Source organism: Neodiprion fabricii, chromosome 1, assembly GCF_021155785.1.
Source record: "Neodiprion fabricii isolate iyNeoFabr1 chromosome 1, iyNeoFabr1.1, whole genome shotgun sequence".
NCBI classification, from domain to species: Eukaryota; Metazoa; Arthropoda; class Insecta; order Hymenoptera; family Diprionidae; genus Neodiprion; species Neodiprion fabricii.
In genome coordinates this window covers 9698519-9721280 of record NC_060239.1, presented here as the reverse complement: position 1 = coordinate 9721280, position 22762 = coordinate 9698519, and the positions used below count along the sequence as shown (strand labels likewise).

The 22762-nt window shown below is 39.9% G+C and overlaps 1 protein-coding gene across 3 annotated transcripts in view; it reads right to left on the bottom strand.

Moving 5' to 3' along the window:
* Positions 1 to 18004, bottom strand: part of LOC124187792 (CCR4-NOT transcription complex subunit 6-like) — a 478238-nt gene extending 460234 nt beyond the window's left edge. Inside the window, exons 1-3 of one of the 3 annotated variants that reach the window (XM_046579966.1) lie at positions 17621 to 18004; positions 15496 to 15811; positions 15091 to 15266 (exon numbers count right to left, since the gene is read on the bottom strand). In XM_046579966.1, the coding sequence (XP_046435922.1) occupies positions 15091 to 15266; positions 15496 to 15811; positions 17621 to 17645 (517 nt within the window). In that variant the 5' untranslated portion in view covers positions 17646 to 18004. The remainder of the gene's footprint in view (positions 1 to 15090; positions 15267 to 15495; positions 15812 to 17620) is intronic. The other 2 variants (XM_046579968.1, XM_046579967.1) reach the window with 2 other exon arrangements.
* Positions 18005 to 22762: the final 4758 nt, after the last annotated feature.

The window sequence follows — 22762 nt, the reverse complement described above, 5'->3', positions numbered from 1 at the left end:
CACAGCAACACCGATAATTTATACATTCATCAGTAATTAGTTTCATTTTCCCGAGCTCAGAAAGAAAACCAATTTCGGCTTCCATCGGGACTTTATCCAACTTACAGAGCCAACGATAAGAGTGTGAGAATGGAGTGTTTATATATGTATAGGTATACCTCTTGACGTCGACTTTACTTGGCACTGCGATCGGTAAATGCAAATAAATACAAAAAAAAACACAAATTCTGTCGTCGTCAAAGTGATCGGGCGTAAAATCTATTCAAAAAAGAAATCTGCTAAAACAGCCGCGAGCTGGAAGCAAGAAGACTGAGACAACCAACGCTAGACGAAGTTTATAGAGAATCCAGCCTGCCTGCATCAGCTAAAGCGACTACGGTACCTAGCCGCGCTTTCCTTATTTGCGCAATGAAATTGAACAGCAACGAAATTCCCGTTCGTTGTTTATTCAACAACCTGTATACCTAGATACATACCCAGCTATAGAGAGACTGCAGCCGAACTTAGCTCCGAGTACTACGAAGTTCCGCCCGTCCCTCCCGCACTGCGGAGCTGATCGTACAACTTTTCGAGAAGGCAGGAGAACTCGGAAATTGCCAAGTTCGGCAAACCTAATTGAACGGAACGAATGACCCATATTGACAAGCGTATTGTAACTCCGGCATGTAAGATATCTGTCGATGGTTATACGGTGGGGGCGTACGAGAATGCAAAAGACCAAAAAGTCAACGGGACGAAATCCCGAAACTCAAATTACCGTGGGTTAAAAACGTAGAAAGAGCATAAATATACGCACTGAGGAACATTTCATTTGTTATAGTAACTAGAAAAATTGAGTAAAACAGGTATCGTTGAAAAAAACTGTTCGAATATTGTTGGAATTAGGAAAAACGAGGTACGCCTAACCATTTTGCGTTATTGTCGATCCTTTTTTGGTAATTGCAACGCAAAATCAGTTTCTGAGGTTTGCTCTACTTTTTTAGTTAAACAAGGCTTTAACGTCAATTTATTGTTACAAAAGCGTTAAATTTTCGCAACAGTTACAAAAAATATAGTAACAGTGATCCCAATGAGAAAGAATAGTAACGGATACTAGACTTTCTGGTAACAGTTACAAAACTAATTTTCATTTTCTATCTAAAACTATATTTTTCGATTGTGGTAAAAAATGAAAATAGTTAAGGACTGAACGGTAACCGGAACTAAAAAATTCTCTCAGTGCGACAAGTTGTCTTGTAGAAAAATAAACGTTGAGAAGGCAAAAAGTATAAACAGTTTTATATCAATATGTTTTTTTTTTTTTTTTTCACAATGGGCAAGACTACGAAGGGCAAAATATTGAATTGCGAAAATACCGAACAGTCGAACAGTTGACTTTTCATATGTTTTCATTCTGGTCCTTCTGCATCTTGCAGATCACAATTTTGCTTTCTCCGAAATTTGATTATCGACAGATAATTTTGTTGTTTTCTTTTTTGCTGTCCGAGGCACTGGTCGCTGACAATTTTTAATTTCGATACTTTCATTATTCTATAGCTTCAAATTCTGTGATTTGTTCATTCGGAATGCAGACTGTTCTGAAAATACTAGTACGAATAAAAGAGCGTTCGGTTAAACGGACTTTCGGAAAAACAGTGATTCGACTGTGTGATTTATAAAAAATCTCAATTTCGGTACGCCGATCGTTCGTTATTTTAAAATTGATATCTCGAAAATTTCGGGCGTTCGACCAGTCGACTTTTTGGTCTTTTAAGATTAGGATACTCGCCACCCCTGGAATTGATAGATAATTACAAAAATGGAGTCTCAATTATTACAGATTTTGAGCTTGATTGGAAAGCGTGCCGATATCAATAAATACCGAAATGTTTCAATATTCGGTTAATTTCTCGCACCTCGTACTCGCACGTATGTTGGCCAAGGTTCGCGAACACGTGGGGAAAAAAATAAGAATGTTTTAGGCGGTAAGGAACAAGGGATTTGCACAATTGTACAATTATCGCGAGAAGAACTTGGTGCTTTCTGATTATTATCGCACGAATTAACGAGGGAATATCGCGTTTCGAGGACACTGCGACGAAGTATAAACAGCATGTGCTCTTCTCTCCATCTTGTAATAACTGTACAATTATAACCTACTCTGCACCGAACTGAAAATAAGACGCGTGTGAATTCGAAAGCGTGTATTTGAACGCTGCTAGCTCCTGAAGAGCCTTTCTCATTTTTCACATTCACCGAGCTCTTACCGAGGTTGCACTATTCCTTACTTTTTGTTACTGCGGGCAGTATCCTAAGGCGAAATGTCACGTAACTTCGTCATCAGTTCAACGAGAAACGTAGTTCTCGAAAAATAGTATATTGTTCTTGTCAATGCGGAAGCAAGTCTCATCGCAGTCATATTTGCTTTAAGAATCACTCATGGAGATACGGGTATGCATATTCAATCGGTAATACGAAAGGTTCATTCGCATCCTTCGACAAACTATATAATTCAACACATAGTTTCGATGCAAAGAAAATTTATGTTGGACGTTTAAAAAACAATCAAGATTCTCTCACGAGATTCCCCGATAGATCTATACGATCCGGATTACTGGATGATGTACGATTCTTAAGGGGTAAATTCTAGTCTAGAGTTTACCATTCATTGTTTACAGTCTTTCTGTTGACGCTTAAAGAACTTGCAAAAAAGAATTGTTGTTCAAAGACAAATGAAAATTTAAAATGTCATGCGCCTCTGAATATGGCCGGAAAAAAAAGGTTGAGCCGATTGACATGATTCCAATGCTTCCACTCGTCCGAAATAGAAATAAAACCAACTTTTCCAATCAATAAGAACGTCAGTATGGCCGAAACCAAAGATAAAAAAAAACTTTTAACGTCAGCTCTGAAGAAAAGTTGACTTTTCGAGCAATTCTTTCAGTTTTTAACTATATATTTATATATATATACTGAAGATCCATACCAAATTTGAAGTCAACCGATTGAATAGAATTCGACTTTACTTCGACCAGGTTGAAAAATGTAGTTTCGAGATAAACGCGTTTAAAGCTTTGACTTCGGTTTTGACGTTGATTTCTGCCTCAAATGAAATGGGAATTTGTCTTACCCTTAATCAGTGATTTCTGGAGCATAACATAGAAGACCTTCCGCCGCATTCGGAGCTTCCTCGTAGGCTAATCTTTCTAGCCATGGACTCGGCTCTATAATTGATGTGCACACCGTGCATTGTTTTACTGTGCTCATAACTTTCTCAATTTCTGGAAATTCGACCTCGGCGTTGGGCCAAAATATTCAATCTTTTCAAATTTCTAAGCCAAAATACCCCTTCAAGGTAGGAGTAGAAATGATCCGATCTAGGATGCATTGATACGTTGATTGGGCAGAAAAGTCTTTTTGCAGTTAAGATCAAATTGAGAAGATTGCGTAAACGTCGATGGTTCGAAATCAGTGTTGAAGCTCAATGGCGGGGGTATTGGTAGCTCCGAAGTTGGCGATGGTAACTTTGAGAAGTCAGGAGAACCAATTGTCTCGCAACATTACTACCACTGATAGTATATGTGCGGTGGCCATTGACGACGTTGTAGTCTATAGAATCTCAAACTCGGATGACATTATTCGGTTCCGTTACGGAAGAGGTTCGGCGATAGGGAAAGCGCTGGATATTTAGTGTCAAGTTGCAGCCAGATATACAGAATATTGAACATGCGAGAGTTGTATGAAGTGATGCAGGACCTCTAACACGCGTTATATTACATCTGGATTCTACTGATGAACAGACGCGCTAATTGTGGATGCACTCGTGCAATAAGCAATCATAGAAAAACTTCACTCGAGACATTTAGTTGAGAAAAGAGCATGATAATACTGACGTTTCAACTCGACGTTAATGGACATTGAGCGAATTTAAGCGGGAATTTTAAGTGGGGAATGTTTTTCTGCTGCTTGACGTGGGTAAGCGGCTTTGGAACACGAAATGAGTATACGAGTAAACTTTTAATTATAAACACATTCTGAACTTTTATGTTTATATAAGCTTTGAACAAACCTTTCTGGGATATTATTTTCCCTATTAAAATCACATCACCACACTATAGTCTCACATGAGTTTCCAATACCCGTCAAACCAATACTCAGAAGAATCACCTGCCGAAAAGTTGAGTCCATAAAAAAAATAAAAAATTGGTACGAACCACGGACTTACACTGGCACGCAAAATGTCAATTTTGGCGAGTCATTTTCTCGAAGATGTATCGCTATATTGAATCAGGGTTTAAGCAATTTGAAAGAGCTTAAAAAACTTTAAGAGTTACTTTGTAATTAAAAAAAAAAATTAATTTACAAAATTTTGGGACAGTTTTTTTGTTCTCCTGAAAAATCGCAATGACGAAATTTACACCGTATTTCCCGACCACCCTTCAAATGTCCTCTAATACACGTAGGGCGTCACGCTAATATGGCGCAAGTCCGACAATAGTAACGAGTCTGGAGGAAACTGGACGGAGTATTTCCACGCGATTTATTCCGCTGTCGATTGTACCGGAGGCTACACAGCAAAGCCCAAAATTGGAGGGCCACATCTGGGCCAAACCGAGTCGAGATGAAACGACTCGATTAAAGGACCAGGCCTAAGGATTAACGGTCACTTGTGCCAGCTGAATTCGGCTTCCGTTAGTGCGGGTGCCGAGTGCCCGCGAATCCGGTTTCGGGTTCCTTGCCTCTTCCAACGTGAACTGCAGCAGTGTGAACGTCGCGCGAGTGGATGATCGATATCGAGGTAGCGGTATAAAAAATGAGACTCATTCCCGACTTAACAAACGTTGAAGGAATGTTGGAATTCGGACGGTTGAAAAAAATTGGTGTTGATTGGGCCGAAGACGCGATTTATCTTCTTCCTTTTTTTGATCCCCTTGATAAATATGGACACCCGTCTGTACCGGCCAAACTCGAGTCGCATTCCTTTTTCGCGTAAGAAACGCTCGATCGAGCACAATCTCACCGGCATTCGGGTCAGGCCTGTCATCGTATGTTTCTACGACGCGTATCACGGAACCCCCCAGGGTTCCGGGCAAAAAGAGTGTTGCACGAACGGAGTGGAATGGTGAAAAAGTGAGGGATAGGCAGGAAGAAGAGGGAAGCCTGATCCTCGAGCTAATGAATTCGTTACACCGAGGTGAATGTAGTGGTTTGGAAAAAGGGAGCGATTGATTCCACAGAGGGTGCCCCACTTCACCCCAAAGACCGTATTACCATTGCCGAGGGTATGAATATGGTGAGGTTTTCGAATAACGAAAGCCGGATTTCGACTGCGGCGAACGAGCACTTCAAACACTCAACGCACATGGTTTTCTCAGTCCGAAACCCATCTTAAAACGAGATGTCTTGAGCATCCACTCACTGAGATTTTACGTTATACGCTTCTTTAGCTTAACAGAGCAGGATATCGGCCCGAGTGCTGCATCCTGACACGAGGATCGATCGGCCGAGAAGTATAAGAGTCGGGGGACAATGTTAATCTCGTTTCTACGCGTCCTCTGGATCTTGGAAAAACAGTTTTCACGAAGTCAAATCAGAGTGATTATAGCGATAAGCATTGTCAAGTGTTTCAACGCATGTTTCTTGTGACTAGGTATCGTTCGACAGAGAAAAATACGGCCTCGAACATTCTAATATGGTTGGCAATAATTGTCCCGTTCGACGTAATGAGGTTCGTAACTACAATTTGTATGTACATATTCAAACGGTCGACTTGCAGACGGCTTTCTACTTCCGGAAACGACAACCGCCAGAGGATACATACCGAGTTTACAACTCATAAGACTAGCGATTTAGCGATCGGTTCGATGTCATTAGGTCGTGAATTGTGTTTGTCGGATGGTTAAATTTTCACCGACACGATCAGGGTGCACCGATGCGAAACGACGTTTCGACGGCGAAGCGCGGCAGCTCCACAAACGCAAAGAACAAAGGGGCGATTCAATGGTCAGGCGAAACAGCGATCGTGCTAGATAAAGGCTGAGAAGGAGCAATTTGATACACGGTAGAAGCGTGCGTGAGGTAGACGATTCGGTAACTCAATCAATCGCTGCACGTCGGACCGTTTCACGTTCGTCTGGTATTAACAGCGCGTACGGAAAAATGAAACCGCGGCAGCCGGTCGTCTAGAACGAAAGTTTCCTAGCCCAGGCCAAGCGGCTCGCACGTTAGAAAGTGAGGCTTGCCGACTGGGCTGGAAGGAGGACTTCTTCGTGGGTCAGGTCACGGAGCCACGGCAATTCTCAACGTATAACTGGTCCGCCAAGACAGCGAAAAGAGAGCGAGCACGGGATGGAAGAGAATCGGGCACAATGCTACAACATACACTGGGTATTCAGATATTCACCTACTGTTCTCAAAGGCCACGCAGGTCCCGGGAGAACAATACACCTGGTAGCACTTCGTGCCACAACCTATCCTAGCCACCCACAAAGTTATGCGCGTTATGTCCACGGGGGTCCAAGTCTAGACACCGACACCGAGTTAAGAACCAAGCCCCTGTATTCAGGGGGCAAAGCAGAGGGATGCGAGAGAATTAACTCCGTAACAACCGAGACGGAAACTTGGCGTCATCGCACGAGAACGCTCGATCAAGCAGTGATGACGAGGAGACTTTTGTCTACGAAGACAACCCTTACGACATTCCTGCAATTTCATCGCAGCAGCTTAGTTTAGTGTCAGAGGACGTTTAGAATTATAAAATTGATCACGGTTGTACAGTTGTTAGAATCTAAATTCGAATTGTAGCGAAGTGCAGGGTACAAAGGAAGCTCAAATCTCAAACTGTACGTATGTATCGAGTATTCGGACTTCGTACAGCATCAGATCAGATTATATTGTATATACGCTAACTTGGGATGATTGTCGTTGGTGGGCAGTTCATCTTTCAGCTTCCATTGCACAGAAAAAGCAAATAGAGGCTTTTGGTCTATCAATTCAGGAGTGTGTATTACAAATTAACACCTTGACGCTAACAATCTTCGCCGAATTGTAGAGGGTGTTGCGTGGTTCTTCCAAGTACGGAGTACGCACACGTCTTTACGATAAATATTTACAAGAGACACGTGATGTTCGTTACACAGCAGATTTCATTCACTGGAATTCCACGTAATATTCTAGGACTTGAAATGTTTTGTGGTATCTTGATCTTCGTTACGTAATTTTGGACGTTACGGGATAGTTCTGTCAAATTTTAAGTACATTTAGAGAATCCTGAAATATCTAGGAAGCCAGTTCGACCACTTTTACTTCGACTGCTGCCAACTGAAAGAGGCAACATCGCATAGAATTCTGAATCTAACCTCATTAAATTCCAAGAGAACTGCACGGTACAATTGCGTGATAAAACTGTCATACGAAGCGAGTTTTGTCACGATGCACGTTCACCAGAAATCTAATACCATACGTGTACAAATGTACATGAACCTTTCTCTTTCAACTATAATAGGTCACGTTTACCAAGGATCCCTGGGATATTATTTGTTACATTGAACTACCGGCTCACTACTTTAAAAGAACTCCAGCTACCTGCGGACTATTCGATGAACTTTTCAAGGTTCTAATTTACTTGCCGTTATTCTGACTGAGTGGTTGAAACATATTTAAAAATTCACTGAGATTGATAACGTGTGAAATTTCATACAAGCGAGACGGAGGTAAACTAAAGCGGGTCAAAAATTCAACGAGAAACTGTATTTTCACTTAATAAGTGGATAAGTGCTAATGTTATATATAATTCAACTGCAGAAATAGAAAAATTTCATTCGAACAACCGTAAAGTACTCTTTTCCCAAGTGCCTCACTCTGTTCTCTTCACTCCACGATCATTTCCGCAGAAAATTTCGGAGTGAAAAAACTACAAATACGAATACAAAACTGCAAAACATTCATATATAATTTGCAAACTACCTCGATAGCTGCAGGAAAAGTTTACAGTTTTCGATTCTATTTTAAATTTATTACTTTACGGTTTCACTCCGTAACTATGTCAAAAGTATAAACTGTCGAAGTAGTTGGAAAAAAAAATACCCCATAACACGAAGGAAGTCTGATGCGTACAGTGAGGTATAACTGGTCAACTTTTAGCATAGTGCGAATCGCGCACTGAGAATAATTTCATTTGTTACAGTAACTAGAAAAATTCAGTAAAACAGGTATCTTTAAAGAAACTGTTTAAATATTGGTAGGATTACGAAAAACGAGGTACGCGTAACCATTTTGCGCTATTGTCGATCCTTTTTTGGTAATTGCAAGGCAAAATCAGTTTGTTCGGTTTACTCTACTTTTTTAGTTAAATAAGGCTTTAACGTCAATTTATTGTTGCACAAGCATTAAATTTTCGCAACCATTACAAGAAAATATAGTAACGGTAATCGTAATGAGAAAGAATAGTAACGGATACTAGACTTTCCGGTAACAGCTAGAAAGCTAATTTTCATCTTGTACCTAGAACTAAACTTTTCGATTGTGGTAAAAAATGAAAATAGTTAAAGACTGAGCGGTAACCGGAACTAAAAATTTCTCTCAGTCCATAGCTCATATCGAGGAAAAGTCCTGCCCGGAGTAACGAATAATGTAAATGATGCCAGTCGAGGCGTGACTTTCTCTCGTGCAATTTCCTTCATCCCTCCCCGAACATAACGCGGTTAAAGTGGATCAGGCTGATTATTTTTAGAGACGATTCCACCGCCCGCGCAACAGCGTTTACCGCGGCTAACCGGTTCGACGCTAATGTTTTCCTTCATTCGGTCGTCCCAATGGCGCACAGCTTTCTCCTGGGCCTGGCTCATGTCGGTCGGTGATCGGGGTCACGTCCGGTCTGACCCAGATCTGGCTGTCAGGACCGACGCACTCCCGCCGCCTCCACGGGTCATGGACCTCCCCAGTTTTCGTTTCCCTTCTCTCGCGTTGTTTTACCCTCTTTCCGATCATGTCACGCCAACGGAGCAAAGTCCTGCTTCGATATACGACAATGACCACGATCATCGCCTTCGCCAAACTCTGCGTCTCGTTGCAATCGACGGTCGCAAGATATCCAGCGTCAATGGCGTATCGAATTCCCAGAGATCTCCCGGTTTTCCATACGAAATTAGACATTTTTCTAGGAATCATTTTTTTGTTTCGTACAAATTAGTCAACGATTAGACACGCGATGTCTCCATCGTAAGTTAAAATAGTCCGATTTTTCTTTCAGTTCAGTTTTGCTTAAACTCAATTACCAAATATAGAATCACTTATCATGCTCCTACGTGTAGAACTTCGAAAAAAAACACATAACTTTGGTTGGTAATTGAACAAAATGCAGCCTTGTCAAAAAGGTAATTGAACGAAAATCATTTATGCAAAATATTCTACACCGAAAATTGAGTATCTGCGAGTACATCAATGTCATTTTCAAGTATAACTACCCGCCTCATTGGACACTCATTGGTTCCCTGACGAAATCCAATCAACGAATATGATTGAAAATAGCAAAATATTCGTCATCAACAAGATATATTTGTAACTGGAGTGTAAACATTGAAAATGGACAGGAGATGAATGAATTTTTGACATAGTTGAGATTGACACGAAGTAACAATCTAACAATTTGGGCGAAATTTACTTGATTAACCCTTTGAGTCATAGTAGTGAGTATTCTTACCACCCGTTTTACATCCATTTTTTGAATATTTAGAGAACTTTTCAACACATTTTTTTGGGTTTTTTTGCTATTTATAATAGTATACTAATAAATTTCATTACTCGCGTAATTATTGCGATATAATGTAACTTGTTATTGTTGGAAACAAATTGAGTGAAAAAAATCGTGAAAACTGAAGGAATGATTCATTTCAAATTCAATAGAATCCGGAGAAAAAACTCTGTCCAGGGGTTTTTGGGATCGCCAATTACGAATGTGAAATCAAGTTCTGAAATTTCAGTATGACGAATCCAATCAGCGACCCTGAAAACCCCTGCATTGAGTTTTCTGACCATATTCCATCATATTTGAAATTTTCATCCGCGATATTGGATGCGCCATTTTGAGTTTTTGAAATCTGATCAGCGAGCCCAAAAGCCACAGAATACTATCTCGTTATAAAAGTTGACTCGGCACAATAATGTGTGACTCAAAGGGTTAAGTCGTCTCTGCGCCATTCAAATCATGGGATAGCAATGGGCTACCGAATTGTGTAATTTATGAATTGCGAGACTAATCCTACGGTAAATAAACGACGACGCACAGGTAAGGCTGTATTATACTGCTCAGGTAACACACATAAATCGTTCGAAGTTTGGAACGCAGCACAAGGGTGGTATCGCCGAAAATTTCAACTGCTTTTGAAATACGATGATATTATTCCGGCCGCGTGATGTATATCCAGTTAAGTATAACGAAGAAGAATACCGCAGGGCGCATATAAATTCGCTACCGCTGGTGTGTTAAAAACTATAATGCGATCTTTGCGAAGCCTGCATAGTACGCCTGCTGAAGAACAAAACTTTCGTCAAACGAATTCGACCCTTTAACGAAGCTGCGGTAGTGCAAAGTGCGTGACGAGAAGACGAGCTGAATCCAAATGGAAAATCCGACCTGATGTTGGAGCGCCTTCTTCTTCTTCAATGTAACGCAAGGGGCCTACCTGTTTAGATAACGGAATTTACGACGGCGTTGAGAGATGATACTCACTGAATTAGGCATGCTTTATACATTCTAGGCATACAAACTGTACTCTTGCGTTAACAGAGGGTGCATGGAATGCGAAGACGACGAATAATGAGTTTCGGTAATCAGTCGACGCAGGAAAGTACTAATTTGGGTTTCGTGGCTGATAAGCCTGTTGAACGTACGAAACGTCGAATAATCCGTAAAGCAACAACGATAACGAAGCTTTAGCACTGGGAGAAAAATTTTTCTGTTACAGTGGAAAGAAATCGAACGCTTGTGACTACGAATTTGAAACGAGAATTCAACCGGATAATTACCGGAACCAAAAGTGCTGGCTAAAACTGACTTTTTATAATCACCGGCTGTGGTCTCTTCCGTCGCTCTTAGGCATCATTAAAGAAACGGATGAAATGAATCGGAAACATGATATTGTTAAAAGAAAATAAACCGTGTAATGAAACTTGACAAGACTCTTCGACTTTCCCTCGAGCCCATCTGCCAGCCTATTATGCAGATATGGTTTGGCGAGAAAAGTTCACCCGTATCCCAAGAGCTGCGGGAAATTTTTATAACGACGAACAACATGCCCGGCCGCATACTTATTACAGAACGGATGTACGTAAGATAGTTGAAGTCTCGAAGCGAGATTCGAGGATAAATTGCACAAGAGACGATGACGAGGAGGAACCTGAGAAACAGTTTCTCTGTACGAAGAGCCTGAGTTATCGGAGATGAGGGGCGCCCACGGATGAATATCGAATGGTTAAAAGTCAGCCCAACAATGGATAGGCGGGGTAGGAAATATTTTTTTCGATTAATTTAGCTTCGTTCCTGTTCATTTTCATTCAATTTTTTCATCTCCTCTCTATCCGCAGGGTATCCGAAGGAACATCGGTTGCATTGTTTGAGAAAAATTGAGGTACGCAATACCGACCACCACCTAGTCCTAGTGGTGGATACGATGTAATATGCTGGATCAGCAATGCCGCGGCAATCGGGTAACGGGTAAAAATCCAGAAAACACAATGGATGGGGGTTGGGATGGGGTTAGTCGCCTAGAGCTCCACCCAAAGCTGTTGTGTCTGCCAAGAGTAGGTACGACACACCCATTTGACCTCGATGTAAAAGAGATTAGATTATGTATGAACCAATGTGCTCCAAGCGAACCGACGTATCTGCAGCAATGCTGCACCATGCTAGGCGTCGTTGTTTCTGAACCAAGAAAGCAGCCCTTACTCTTCTTCTTTTTCTTCTTTCACGATCAATTGGATATACATATACAGGGTGTCTACTGCAATCGAGAATTTATATTCCAGGACATGGTGGCGACAGTTTTGGTCAAATAAAATTCCCTGACTTATCCCTTCGGAAAATTCAGAATTCCCCGAACTTTGTGCGTGTGGAAATTGCACAATACCATTTCCGAAAAATAGCTTGGCTAAATTTACAAAGCCTTGTTGAAGTTTGAAAAGATTTTATGAAAAAAAGTACTTCTTTCCCTGTAGACCATCGCGATTCCTTGACTATTCCCGGTTTTCCCGGTCGGTAGCCACTCGGCAGGATTATTCGGAGACAGCTTACAGGACAATAAATTGATGAATTCTAGGGCCTCAATTTCGTATTCCTGATGAATTATTAATGATGGGACAAATTGGTTAACTGTTGGATCACAAAATTTATACAGCAGTTTATATACAGAGTGAATTGCTAAGGACTGCATGGTCCGTCGTCTGCTAAAATTTAAAGCATTCAAGGCCACGTATTACAAATCGAATGTCGTAGTTTTCAATCAAAAATGCATTTCGTCAATTTTTCCAGGACTTAAAGAGCAATTCTTGTTTTTCCGGATAGTTCTAGAATTTAAGGATATTTGGAGAGCAGTAGAAATAACATCCTATGTGTCTTATTAATAGCTCTTTTTTACACCGGTGACGTTCCAAGTCCAGCAAAGGATCGCGTAAGTAGAACCGGAAACGACGAGAAGATGCTTTTCTTTACGAATAAATTTACTAATAGTGAATATCGCGGGATTTTTCTGCTCGATTAGATGCAGAAGCCAATCTTACGCTATAAATAAATTAGCTATAACCTGCATTCACTGAACTCTTTACAAACTATCGCCGAGGTATATTTTTTTTACCGAAGACACGTTGGATACTGCAGAGCTTTTGAATAAGCTGCACCTAAAAGAAGGTTATAAGGTGAATCGGCAGGTATAAGCTGGACTCATAATTACCAATTGATAACGCATAGCTATCGATGTAATGATGCAGCACATATAACTCGTAACAAATGCATACAACTCACCTAGAAAAATCAAGTTTTCAATGCAACTAAATTTTTTAATTGTGTATGAAGATACTGAAAATTCGGCAACAGTAAATCTTTTCATTTCAGATATATGTATATGGAGAAGCTACATAAATTCCATAAACGAAATATAAATTTGTGGGGATAAAAAAATTCATCGGTTCAAGCGAACATTTACACATAGAGAAAAATAATTCACTGGACTAGCAGGTTTTACAATTAGTGTTAATATTAAAACAGCAAGAAACTTTATTTACAACAGGTAGAATCTTTCAAATTCGAAAGCTCACTTGGCTACACTTGAAAAATTTTTACCACTGCATTGAAAGTTCTTGCTGTCTTTGTATTAACACTTGAAATTGCTGGAGTCTAGCGAATTATTTGTTTCTATGCAACTAGAATTTCGTTGTTTATAGAACCTCTATCTTCATTCAAAGAAAATTGTCTATCATCCACCGTTTACAAGATTTCGCTTAATATTCTGCTAGGAAAAACGTATTTTTCTTGTGGCAATTTTCCCTCCGACCGCGAAACCGACCACAACGTTCGCCCTCAACCCAGCCCATTTTTCAATTAGTTTTACCAATGTTTGAAACTTTCTTCTTTTTTTTTATTTTGTTCATTCAATTTTAATCAATTTTACTGTACGAGTTTATATAGCCTTGTACTAAAATAAAACTTTGTACATATTACCTTTCATCTCACATGATAGCCAATTATACGTGTCATCTAAATACTGTACGAAAACTAAATCGATATCAATGTAAACGAATAGTGTTAAAATTAGAATGAATTCAAATCCAAGTTATATGCTACGTACGCCCGTCGAAATTACGATGACCTGATTTTTAAGCGTACATCATTGTCAGTGTATTTGTAATAAATCTGGAACGATAAATATAACTGAGACGAAAACGTACTCGAGCCAAGTAAATGATTAATTGACTATTAGCAAGTGAATATCTATACTTAAATCGACAAGAATATATTTGGATTGATGAGGATCTGTACTAAGAATATATATTACAAGCAATTGGTTACTTGTATCAAATACGTTTTTCGTAGTGAATTTTATCTACCGATTTCTAAATAATGTAATCGATTTTGAAATTTGATTGATATTTTGCAAGTAAAAAAAAGAGAAAATCAGATACAAACAGAAAATATTTGATCCGCAACAGATTTTACGTTTAAAAATTATATCTGACGTGTTCAAAAGATAATTTCATTCCGACATTCAAAGAATATTTTGAAAATAATGTTCGCGAATCCTTTCAAATTTCAAACACTATGAGATACATGGTACGTGAATAACTATGAGAACCAGAACTAAGTCGTACGATGAATACAAGTTCGGACTTTGTCAAACTCATTCACTTAATTTATTGGCTATCAGGAAATGACAGAAGTCACACGAAAAAAACTAAAAATTATAAAGCTTCGTTACAACATTATCCGATTTGAATCAGTTTTCATTACTCATTAGAAAAGGAGTCTCCATCGTATCAACGGAGGAAATTTGGCGGCAATATCTTTTTGATAGAGGCATTCACAGAATAGAACGATTCTTAGACTAAAAGTGGAATACATTCGCCAACCAATTTTGATTAATCCTCTGTTCATATTATGGTGGTTTTTTGTCCGAAGAGTTGGAGATTCTAGAAATTGAAATCAGACTGACAATCAGCTTGTAACCTTATAACCTTTGCTGAATATACTATTGGCAATTCGTTCATTTCTATGTTCCTCTTGTTATTTAACAATGACCGATTAAGTAAAATGAGTTTCTGAAAGCCCAACAGTGCATTCATATCGATGATAGCTTATTAAGCTTGAAGTTGGTAACTTAAACGTAATGATGCATTATTAGTTTGTTTTTTCAAATCATTATATCGCAGCTTCAGGTTTGTCCAAGATTCACTAAACCATAGTGAAACAAACCATACTCCTGTTTTGCAAAATTAACTCTTTCGATCATTCTGAACTTTGTAATCAACTCAAGTGAACCTAGCTTCGACTAACAATCAGTTTTGTGGAAGTGATCGAACCGTCTGTAATCACAATACTTTGCAGAGGTCAAGCCAGGCACTTACCTTGTAAGTTGTCCAGCATGTAAGATAGCAGCTTGTGAGTCCCTGATGGTTCCCCGTAGAGAGCCAACACCTCCTTGTTCAGCGGATTTCCATGAAGACCAAGCACTTGTAACTGGAACAACTTCCCGAGTTCGTAAGGTAACACGCGAAGGTAGTTTTGATTCAATAACAACTCCCTGCAACAGAGAAATTCGGTCGACCAATTAAACTGGTGTAATTTTATCAACATATTTTTATTCTCAACAATCAATTATCCAAATAATACAGCGAACTGCATCTGAAATGTATCTATGGTAAGTAATAAGGCCTCAGACTTGCAAAATAAAGGTAAAAAAGTCAATTGCCAACTTGCATAAAATATACTATACATAAAAATGACAGAAGCAATTTTTTAAATCAGCATACTTGAGGTAGATGAGATCCCCCAACTCAGCAGGCAGACTACGCAGTTTGTTGCTGCTTAAATCTAACAATCGCAGATTCGCAAGACGGCCAATTTCAGAAGGTATCCTCTGGAGACTGTTGTCGTTGAGATACAGCGCCGTCAGGTGTGTCAGCTGCCAAACATTTGGACTGAGATTTCTAATACTGCCTGTTATCTCCAACTCCGGCCAATAAGATTTCTTCCCAGAGTTTGCATCCTCAGTGGACATGATAGTGTGCGTACGACGTGGGTTAGCATTCTCATACTTATCTTTGTGATTGCGGGACATCCTAAATCCTTTAAAGAGAAAAAAAGAATTGAAATTATATTACAAATTTATTTTTTATAATCGATGTATCATATCATCACTATTTTACTATTTTATGTGTAAATAATAACTTGTACCATTGAACAACACCGTATTATAATCAGCAAAATTATAAAAAAAATTTCACCAAATTGATTAACTCCTTTTAATTTGATAGCAAATGGCTGCACTGCAAACAATAATCGTTGACCACTTGAATTGGAATTTTAACAACAGATCAAAGATGCAACTGGCCTATAAGCTTCGGTACTGAACAGGCACTACATATTACGTCTCGCAATCAGAATTTCCATACATCAAATTGAAAGAAGTATTATTAACAAGTGAAGCAATTTACACATGGTTGCTGAAGCATTAGCTACACGTTAGATTATTTGAAGAGTTAATTTGGTTGTGTGAGTAGGAATTGGTATTAAATGAGAGAGAGAAATTCATGACATGGCAAAAGGTAAGTGCCGCATAAGCAACTCTAGTTTACAACAACGGTGATCGTGTAGTCTAGTAAGAAACAATAAATCAAAGTCCTCATTTATCAAACACTAAACTTGTAAGTCTGACGAAATATGGCCAGAAGAAATGGAACTTCTCCGCTCTGCAGGCGAAATTTTTACGTAAATCTATAATGACGAAATATGGGGACAATTAATTGAATGACCGGACTCGAAGCTATTACGATCACACAAACAGCTATCGCGTTTCTATGTTAGATATCGACTTGGTTGCATCAAAATAAATTTGGTGAACACGACGTTAGAGTGTTCGTAACGTTAATGCAAAGAAGATTTATGAAAAATGATTATTTTGTACATTTAAATTGACTTCGCAGTACGTCAGTTTGAGAAATATTAACTTAATTTGCTCGATAATTACAGTTGACAGAATTGCAGACAATCCGATGAGAATTGAATTCAACTTGAAATATTGTAAAAATCAAGAGACTCATTTAAATTATATTAATCAAGAAATCACTTTTTAATGCATCTTAAAAATGTAAGGCAGTCTTGGTGATATTTTATACTCCTACTGTTCATAACACTTATTTAGCTGGAATACGACGCATTAGTTGAATATTAACAAATCGGTACAAATAATCTGTCTCACAGTAGATCAAAGTTTTGTTGTACTTGTTCGATTAGCGAAGTCTTTGATATATTGACCCACTACTTTTACTCCAGAATATAAAAATTGATATGATCATTGATTAGATGTCGATCATGCAAATTCATAAAATTTTATGCAAAGGAAACAAAATAAGTTTACTTCGCCAACAATGAACAAGCTACAAACCCGAAAACTGTAAAAAAACGTATCGCGTATGGAAAATAGATCCATCGAAGACTCGAATTGACAAGTAAAAGAAACGACAGCTGTTTGCGTCTCCTAAGCCTTACACCGTCTCGGCTGTGTGGAAACGAGTAACGATTTAAATCAAGAACTTCTTTGGGACACCGAGCGAGAGGTTATGGCTTTGTAAATAAGCCTCATTTTTGCCACGTTGGACTAACCTAGTGTGGCAGGCGACGGAGAGGAGTTTAGTGTTTTAGGTTATTTTGACAGGAAGGAAGATCGGAGTGTCTGTTTGTAGCACGAGACATTCGACGCAGGACAAGGCGACGGGCAGAGCCATTCGACGATATGTCGTCTGTATTTGTCTGGGTTAATTCCTCGTGTCATATCGTTCAGGGATAATGCGGTGGACGAGGATGAGGATGCGACTTCTTTGGGAGCAACTAGAACCTGAATCCATAACCTATCATCAATGAGTTGCATGTATTAACCTGTTTTCTTCCGTATATTAACCATGTGAATATATCCGGGTCAACGAGCGCTCGTTAACCGCGACGCACGGGGGCGGCGAGCCTTCCACCAAAATCCGGACGATTTTCCAAGCGGAATTCCTATTTCTTTGAAGCAAGGCTCCGTGCACCCTCGGGACGACAGCCGACAGCGTTATGCGGACTTTCTGGGTTTTTTGGGGTCGGAGGAGGTTCGTAAGCGGTTATAAGTGCTCGGATTATCATTACCCACCTTCATCTACCTCTCAACACGCACTAGAAACACGGGGAGTTTATTCCAAGTCAAATATATCGCGTAAACAAAACTACCTTGACATACACAATATCCTCCATTTATCAACTGCACCCGATCAGACATTTTCGAACGCCACCATTGGCTCGGCGGTTCTCCGAACTTTCACGAGCCAGCCGAATTTTACACATAAAGGTACGGTCGGTACAGTCCCGCTATTGGAAAGAGAAGGCAGATACAAACTGACTTTTTTTCTCTCTTTAATGACGCATGCGCGGTACCGTAACCATCGCAGCATCGCAGCTGACCCAGCTGACTTAAATTAAACCACAGAGGTATAAAGTTAGAGGAGAGAAGAGTCTAAACTAACTTGAAAGAGAATAAAAGTCGTGTACCTTTCTGTTTCTACTAGCGTATGCGCAGTGGTGCGCTTTCAAATGTGGGGCTAGACATACCAGCGGCTACCTGTAAGGGTGCGTTTCGAAATATACTTTTAGTACTGCAATTACTAGCAACATTACATTGAGTCTATTTGTATCTCTCTGACTCACATGTACCCTTAGAGCATATGTATATCTTATTCTCTGATGACTGCGGCCACAGTTTTAGCAACGGCGAGGTTGACGACATGGGTAGCTACCTCCAGTAGTATATGTTCTAGGCATGGCATGTACCCAAATTCCGGTACTTGTATTTTATGAAACAATCAACTATAGTTACAAAAATCGATCATATATAAAAGCTGATTAGTTAAATTATATATAATGATACAAAAGCTTTATCTAAACAGACAAATGAAGCCAAATAGCACCAATATGAATTTGTTCCGTTCCGTTGTTCCATGCAATTTCGGTACACGGAACGGCAGAGTTTTTCAAGACTCGGAACGCTCGGAACGGACTGGGAAATCCACTAGATTTTGTCTAGGTTTCGTGATCGGAAAAATTATGCTTGGCCTGACGTCGCATGTTATGGCAATGCCCTAAACATTTGATCGTATTGTGCGTAGCTTATCACCACGCCGTTGAGACCACACAAATATATAGAGTAGAACGTAAGTAGCTGTGTAAGCGTCCCGTGAACAGATTCGAATTGATTCTTAAGCTACCCCCCCCCCCCCCCCCCCGTACCACAATGTGAAAAGCGACAGAGACGGCGAGAGAATTATTATCTTCCGTCCTTCAGAGAACCGATTTAACTCTCTTCTGAGCGCCGTGCGGCATCAGTTGTCTCCGAGCAATCGGAGCGAAGTCGCGTGCTCTCAGTATCGGTTCAACATTCAGACCGCGTTGTTAAGGTGGTATTACGTTGTTCGATCAGTGTATTTCCACCGTACTCATCTGTGAATAATACACGAGGAGTAGCGTGTAGCCTAAAGGAAAACCAAGTTACTGAAATAAATACATCCTGCGATCGTTGAACGTGAATTTCGTGTCGCGAATTTTCATTGTTTTGTGCAACTTCCTGTAAACCTGAGATGCTTCAAGAAATACTACATGTAAAAGTGTGGAGCAGCCCTGAATCCAGGTAACGATAGGTACTCATTTTAATTATTATTGATTGATAATTCGAGGTCGTACATTCGAAGCCGAACATTTTTTATAGCGTGCAATGCATAAATATCAAACTAGACAACAGTAATGATTCATTTGAGAACTGAAAAGCCAATTTGCTAAATTAATTCGGGCCTCCTTTTTCATTCTACCGTGCAAGTATTGGCGATTCAGGTATTGGCGAATTCGATTCTCGACTCTCCGCGTCGGGTGTCGTTTGTTATTGTTTGTGCGGCCGACCTTCGGCAAGTGCGTAGTTGCATCGTTGGCAAGTTCAACTCACAATCAGTCCTTTTAGGCAACCAGCTACGACGCGAAAAGTGCAAACGGACTTGGGAATCGAGTGTAATTATAACGCTGTAGAATTTTAGATATTTCTAATATTCTGAAAAAACGGGCCCTGCGAAAGGTGAGCTTCGTTTGACAATGAGTTCGTATCTCGGATTTCGGTTCGCGGATCGTGTCTCACGCTTGGACATACATGCGTTTGTAGAATGCAATTGTGACGTGTTTATCATTGAGTGGATCATTTAGGCGTCATTATTTTTGTATAAAAATAAAGTTTCGGTACGTTAACCGAATACGGTAGTATTATTGTTCACTCATGTGTAGTCGTTTCGTTACAATGCGTATATAGCGTGACGACTCGTACGTCGTACCTTTTGAAACAAGTAACAATCCTTGGTGCGCGTTCATCAGAATAGCGCTTTTTTGGTCGATTGGTCGTTTAAAAGGTTTAAAAATCAGAAGAAGCGAAAATACTTTTTCTTATGTTATTCTTATGGGAATTAAAAAAAATGCGATAAGGACTATCTTAATATTAATATTAAGGGCTCATTTTTTCACAGTAATTTTTTACATCCAAACGAAACTTTTGAGCCTGTTTGGGAGAAAAAAAAAATTTTTATTTTTTTTTTGAACCACCCTAATGTTCAATGAGTAATATTCTGTTATATTCTTATCGCAGTGTAAAAAGTGCGACGCTTCACCATTCGACTTGATTGTGAGATGCTACGCGACTACTACATTCCAAGTGTGGAGCAACCTCAAGGAGGTAAGAATACTCATTTTAATAACCGTTTGATTGTTCAAGGTGGTACATTTGAAGCATAATTTTAACCCTTGCGTAATCTGTAAATAACGGTGATAATTAATTCGAGAACTGACAATGCAGCTTTATACATAAATTAATTCGGGCCTCCTTTTTTGGTTTTCCAGATTTAAGCAGAGACATCCGAGCAACTTCTCCATTACTCGGCAACGTCGGTGAGTTTGCACGTATTTAGGTTACGGGTTTTTCCCTGGTATTCCCCTGTCACGTGGCGTGGCGGTAACAATTGTTACACAAATCTTCGATTTCTTAGCTGCATGGATAGGCTCATTCGCGATCGCAACGTGCTTGACTTTTGGTCGAATAATTTTCGTTTCGCAATTTAATTAACTGTAGCTTACTTGAAGTTACAAATCTTACACGTTGCTAAAAGTGGAATGAGCATCGCGACAGGTACCCATCGCTTACTCGGCACTCGCGAGATCGAATTGTGTTTCGCACTGATGTAATAATCTACGTTTGAATTTACCGACGATGTCGTTTAAACGGTGGGTTCACCTGAGGTTTGAACGTATTCAAATATTCACGTTATTGTAATATCGATAAAATTCCAAAGTCTGGCATAACGTAACGTAATCAAATTGCATCTTATGTTATACGTCATTTTCAATATTCTAACATTCAACAAGTACCGATCAAATGCTTTTTTTTCTTAGCTCGCTTAGAAAAATGCTAATTGGCATGCAGGATGTTTTTAATCAATTTTACAAAAGGTTGATGTACCGATAGTCTGCCAACATTTGCTAAAATGATACATACGATATTAGGGTTGGTGGGAAGCAACCGCGATACTGTATTCTGAGTAGGCAGACTACGATACAAAAACATTTTGCTCCCAACAGGTAAACAACGAAAATGTAAGTCAGTGACCACGGTGCGAATGACGAAGAATGACGTGTGTTGGAAAGAATGTAGAATCGTTTAGATCGAATATAGGTAACCGGGTAGGTAGGCGAACGTTTTGGGATCCGTCGCGGGGTTTGTGCGTGTGTGTGTGAATCTCTCTTTTCCGTTGGGTGGCTTCGTTGGGAAACAGGCGAGGGTAGGAAGGTCGCGATGTACCGTGATGTTACTAACTTTTGTAATCCACAGCGTCAAACGATCACAGAAATTTTCCCAAAAGACTCCGTATTCGAGTCTCTCGAGTATTTCAAAGCATTTGAATATAAACGAAATTGAATTTTCCATTTCTTGTCACTCTGCAACAATTTTTCAATCGTTATTCAGTTCAATTATTTAGTCATTACCGATCGTTATTCCATTCAATTGATCTCTGTGATCGTCCGAATGGGCAAAACGCATCTCTGGACCATCTATCGCGTTCCGTGGTACGCTAGATGGGGAGAGATGCTGAGCTCGAAGACGTCGCGTCGAAGAGGACCGCCGACCGTCACGCCACACAATAATGCATGCCCTCCAACCTCCCTCCCGAACTTGACCCGCATCTCGGAAGAACAATCCGCATCGCGACGTGTCGGATTCGAAAAGACGCGGATGCGGATTGGGTTTCTGCAGAATTTTGCGACAAGTTCTAGATATTTAAGGTATTTTGACAGGTAAATCGGTCGCGCCCTTTGGCGCGTGTAAATTAATCACGGGAATCGGACGCGCCTTTTGCGCGATTATCAATAATCAGGGTGGCGACAAACCGGGAAAACCGGAAGTAGTCGGAAAATTTTGTCTATCGGGAAAAGTCAAGGAATTATGACGAACCATTGGAAAAAATGTACTATTCTATAAATTGTTTTCAAACTTCAGCCGTGTTTTGCAAATTCAGCCAAGCTAACTGCCGGTAATAGAATTGTACAATTTCTAATTATTCGTGTGAGACGAAGCAATATTATTTGCGTTTTTTAGATCCAAATTAATATATTCAAGATGTACATTGTACAACTTCTGGAGCTGTGAGATCGTAAAAGCTGCTCAACAATATTCACGTTTCGTGGGAAAACGTCAGGGAGTTCTGAATTTTTTTACGGGAAATTTCAGGGAATTTTATTTGAGCACAATCGGCGCCATCCTGCAAATGATCCAACGATCCAGTGTTCGAGGGATCGGTGGGATCCGGTAATCGACTCCATCCAGTGGTTAAGGTGTCCAAGGTGATCCCAGTGATCGAGTGATCGAGTGATTAGTCCGGGAGGTAACGACAGATTTCGTTGCACAATTTTCACGAGCTTCATTTTTTTTGTCCGAGTTATCCGTGTTACATACAATAGAGTAGCACG